Source organism: Nestor notabilis, unplaced genomic scaffold, assembly GCF_000696875.1.
Source record: "Nestor notabilis isolate BGI_N333 unplaced genomic scaffold, ASM69687v1 scaffold25055, whole genome shotgun sequence".
In the NCBI taxonomy this organism is placed as follows: Eukaryota; Metazoa; Chordata; class Aves; order Psittaciformes; family Psittacidae; genus Nestor; species Nestor notabilis.
The window spans coordinates 1-4410 of NW_009929221.1; the positions used below are offsets into that span (position 1 = coordinate 1).

Sequence of the window (4410 nt, forward strand, 5' to 3'; positions counted from 1 at the left end):
CGGGGGCCCAGGTAGAAGAGCAGGACCGCGAAGCGCAGCGTTCCCAGCGACCGGCCAACTTCCGCCTGGAAAACCAGCTTGAACCAGAGCTGCGCCGGGGCTTCCCACCGCACTGCAAGGGAGAACCAGAGGCCTGAAATCCCTGTTGGCTCCGGGGCTGAGGGGTGGGGAACGGGCTTTGGGACCAAGCACCAGCCCGTGTGATGGCCACAGCATCCGAGACAGGAGCTGATGGGGTGGGGGGACAGCGCAACCAACTCTGTGGCTAAAAAAAACCCCCGTTCCCAGTTTCAGGACGTATCAGCAGGGGTTGCCTCGCTCCCGAGTGACTCTGGCAGATTTTCATGGGCAGATCCCCATGGAAAGCTCTTCTCCATGTCTGGTTGCTTGAGGACATTGTGGCCGTCGGTGGCCAGGAGCGCTGCCTGGGGAAGAGCCACTTCCCAGTTGCCCGGCACCGGCAAGTTCAGCCGAAAATCCAAACTCTGGGAGGGGAGGAGGAGATTTCAAGAAGAGAGAAACCAGTGTGATCCTTTCACCACACAGGAGGCTGGATTAAACCCGAGGCTGTGCTTTCCCTCAGCACAGCACTTACCACTGAGGCAGGACACAGGAATGTGCCTGGTTTTGGTATAAGGCTGAAGCTACACAAGCCAGCCCAGGGCCCCTCAGCAACACCCAGCATGAGAGATGAGCTGGGGACACACCACAGTAGGAGCAGGCAGGGCCGTGTCTCCGACCCTCTCCTCTCTTTTCCCAATCAGACAGAGTTGGCATGGGGTCCTAACCTGCATGAGAAACACTTGTGATCCCGAAAGCATAGAAGCCACCAAGACTATGGCCCCTGGGCATTAGTGACAGGCAGGGACACAAACCATCATCACTACTGAAGCTTCTTAAAAAGGGACCCAGGAAGACATAGAATCACAGAATGGTTTGGGTTAGAAAGGACCTTAAAGATCATCTCCTTCCACCACACCCGCCACCACAAGCAGGGGCACCTTTCACTAGACATGTTACTGTATTCACTGCTTTTAAAAGGAACCCAACCCCGCACATTTAACTTAGAATCATAGAACAATTAGGGTTGGAAAGGACCTTAAGATCATCGAGCTCCAACCGCCCTGCCATGGGCAGGGACACCTCGCACTAAACCCTGTCACCCAAAAATCTGGTGTTTAAATCCCTGATTTTGGGCAAGAAAACAGCATCAGCCTCCCCGAGCCCCGTGCTCAGCCTCAGTGCAGGGATCTCCCACCAACCTTCCTCCAGATGCAGCACGAGGAAGCGATCCTGCCCCGGCTCCAGCACGTGCGCATGGATGTGCTTCAGGGGATGGAGAGCAGCACCCGCCTCCGTGCCCGGGCACAGCCCGAAGGTCTCCAGAGAGCTTTGGTCCCACCTGGTGCGTTGTCTCAGGAGCTTGATGAAGCTGCTTTCATAGTGGGTGAGAACCCCCACCACTTCGAGGTGACCTGGGGTCAGCCCGTCCTGATCCATTGTCACCCTGCACACGGGCCCCTCCAGCCCCCCGAGCGGCCATGGATGCAGGCTGGAGCTGGTGCCCCCAACCTCAGACACCCCCTGGAGGCATCTTGTTCCTGGGTCAGGCTTTGAAAAGGGGCGCGCAGCAGCAGCCAGCCTCGGTCTCCCCAGCGAGCTGGGTCTCGCTCTTTCCTGGAAACTTGCATTTTCTCTCTTTCTCTCCTCTGCTCCAGGTCCCAGCTCCTCCGGCAGACCCAGCTCTACCTGGTCAACTGGGGAAATCTTTTCTCCTGTGCTCCCCGTTCTTGGAAGTGCTGCAGAGGGAAGCAATAGCACCAGGCACAACCAGAGCACCCTCAGAGCACCCTTCATGGTCCCGCTTCAGCTACTCCCAGTGCAGCAGGAGCCGCTCACACACATCCAGAACACGGGCAGGAGGGGAGGACGGCGTCTCCCTTTTAAAAACCGGTGGCCTTGAGTTGACAATGCACAACACACCTCCCCTGAGAAACTCAAAGGCCGTCGTGCTGGAGAGGAGGGAGGGATGCTTCCAAGAAACTTTTTTGTTCTATTTTTGGGTTTGCATCCAGTATTGGAAACATAAACAAAAAAAGTAAAGCTGTTTCTCTTACTTGTAGGGTTGCATGTCCTTGACTTCAGATGTTTTCTAAAGGAGGATGGATGTCTAGACCTGGATCTTCATGGGGACAGGCACACACTATTCCCATCAGCAGTGAAACACCAGGAGGGAAGAATTAAGGAGGAGGAGGGGGACAGTAACAGAGAACAGGCAGAAACTAAGTACATGTGTGGAAAGTGTTCTCCTCTCTTTGCTGGTACCTCACATGCTGCAGGTTAGAGGCTGCCCAGGCTGCTTCAGCCTCTGAAGGAGAATCTCACAGGGTGCAGCAGCACCCTGATGACTTTGAACACTTAAGAGTTGACTTAGAAAGTCTCACAACAAACCTCTTGTACAGACTTCTCCCTCTGTGAGATGCCAATGCTCACCTTAACAGTTGGGGTTACACACACCACCTACCCAACCCACCCCAGTGAAACATGTCCCCCCCAAGGTATCTCCTTTTTTTGGCAGCTGAGAGCAGGGGGAAATGGACGTGCCAGAAAGTTCCAACACACGTTCAGACCCTCCTCTGGGTTCCCAAGACTTTGCAGTTCAGAGCTCAGCACATCATAAACAGACCAGGCAGCTGAACCAGAGCGGGACAAAGGGCACCCACCACAAGGCTGGAGAGGGCAGCCCCCTCCTCTACAGGAGCTGTGACAGGGGACACGTGCCTGGCAAAAGGGGGACCTGCACAAGCCCGTTCAAACATCAGGCCAGCTCAGCTCCAGAGTTTCCAGCACAGTGAAGCCAGCGAGGGCTGGACACACTCGGTGGGACTGAGCAGGACCTGTGTCAGGCCAGCAGCAGAGGTGAAGACTTTGATTTCCCATCAAAGGGGCACACGGTGGTAGGGCTTTGCAAGCTCAGCCTCCCCACGGCCCGTGACTCGAGCCAGGCGCTGGCCAAGGGCACAGCCAGGCCAAGCAGCCCAGTCCCCAGTGCTGCTGCTCCCCACTGAGCACCCAGGTCCTGCGGTGTGACACCCCACTGCAGTGAAATGGATCCTGGAAGAGACAGAGAGGAAAACACTCAGAACTACCACTTTTAAATGACAACCAAATAGTTGTTTGAAGGAAACATCAAGAATAAATAAAACCAGAGAGCAAAACACTTGCCAAAACTAGTCTGCCAGTGGGAGATTTTACATGTACAGTAAAAACCACACGTGGCAGCAGGTGCTTCATAGTGCTACAGACATTTAATGAATTACAATCATAAACTAAGAGTTAATATCACTGCAGTTCTTTGACTAAACATTCCCAGAGAACCCCACCGCCAGCACGAACCGGAGCAGCGACACTTTGTGAAGCCATGTTTGGTGTGACCACTCCAGCAAGCTGCAGGTGGGAGCGGGACAGCTGCATTCCGGAAGGGAGGAATCTGGCTTCAATTGGAATCTTGTCCGGTGCTTTTCAAGGACTCCTGAGAAGCAATCCAAACTGACTGCCTCAGTGGAGAGGTTTCTAGCTTTTAGCTGGCAACACCTGAGCACTCTGGCACCAGAAGGAGAAAGGCAGTTTCCAAAGGCAGCAGGACCAGTGCTCTTCCAGCTGTAACTGGAATCCCACAGGAAGACAGAACTGGATGTAGAAAAGTCTGCCATTCGGCCCAGCACCGCAATCAGTGGTGACCCAGTAACAGAATCCTGCCCATCTGCCTGTAACAAGTCTCCCCATCACTGAACAAGCAGCTCAATAAAGGATTTCAACTGATTCACTGGCTGGGGATTTCTGGGATACCCATCCAGCCGCAGCTGAGCTGAGGCTGATGTAGCTATTCAGTTAGGAGGCAAAGTGCCTCGAGATTTCCAATCCTTTATCTCCTCTTTGGAGAATTCCCAACATGTAACCAGACTGAGAAAGTTTGACCTATCTAAGGGTTAAAGGAAGTGAACACACGACAATATTTTAACCAAAACAAAGGAAAACAGAAAGGAAAATTGAAAACCTTTTAATGAACCTACAGGATTTAGTCAAATTCGCAGGCATACAAACCCGAAGTAGTTCTCTCAATCAGTCATGATCTGCATATAAAAAGAGAGGAGCTGGAGGAGTCCAGCGGGACTGAGTCCAGGAGGGGCTTCAGTTGGAGGGAGGTGGAGGGGGGATAGTGCCTGGCCCCTCCGTGGGGAGCGGTGGCCTCATCATGGGTGGCAGAGGAGCAGGAGGGGGTACACCGGGGGCTGGTGGCAACTGCGGTGGCACTGGAGGCGGTGGCACCGGTCCAGAGGGAGGCATAGGAGGCAGAGTCATGCCTCCTGGAGGAGGTGGCGGCATGGAGTCGGGCAGAGGTGGCCGTGG

At 54.3% G+C, this 4410-nt stretch overlaps 1 protein-coding gene across 1 annotated transcript in view; it reads right to left on the minus strand.

The window, feature by feature from the left end:
* Nucleotides 1–4039: 4039 nt before the first annotated feature.
* Nucleotides 4040–4410, minus strand: part of SF3A2 (splicing factor 3a, subunit 2, 66kDa) — a 5189-nt gene continuing 4818 nt past the window's right edge. The window contains exon 8 of the mRNA XM_010014890.1: nt 4040–4367. Coding sequence (XP_010013192.1) covers nt 4359–4367 — 9 coding nt within the window. The 3' untranslated portion in view covers nt 4040–4358. The remainder of the gene's footprint in view (nt 4368–4410) is intronic.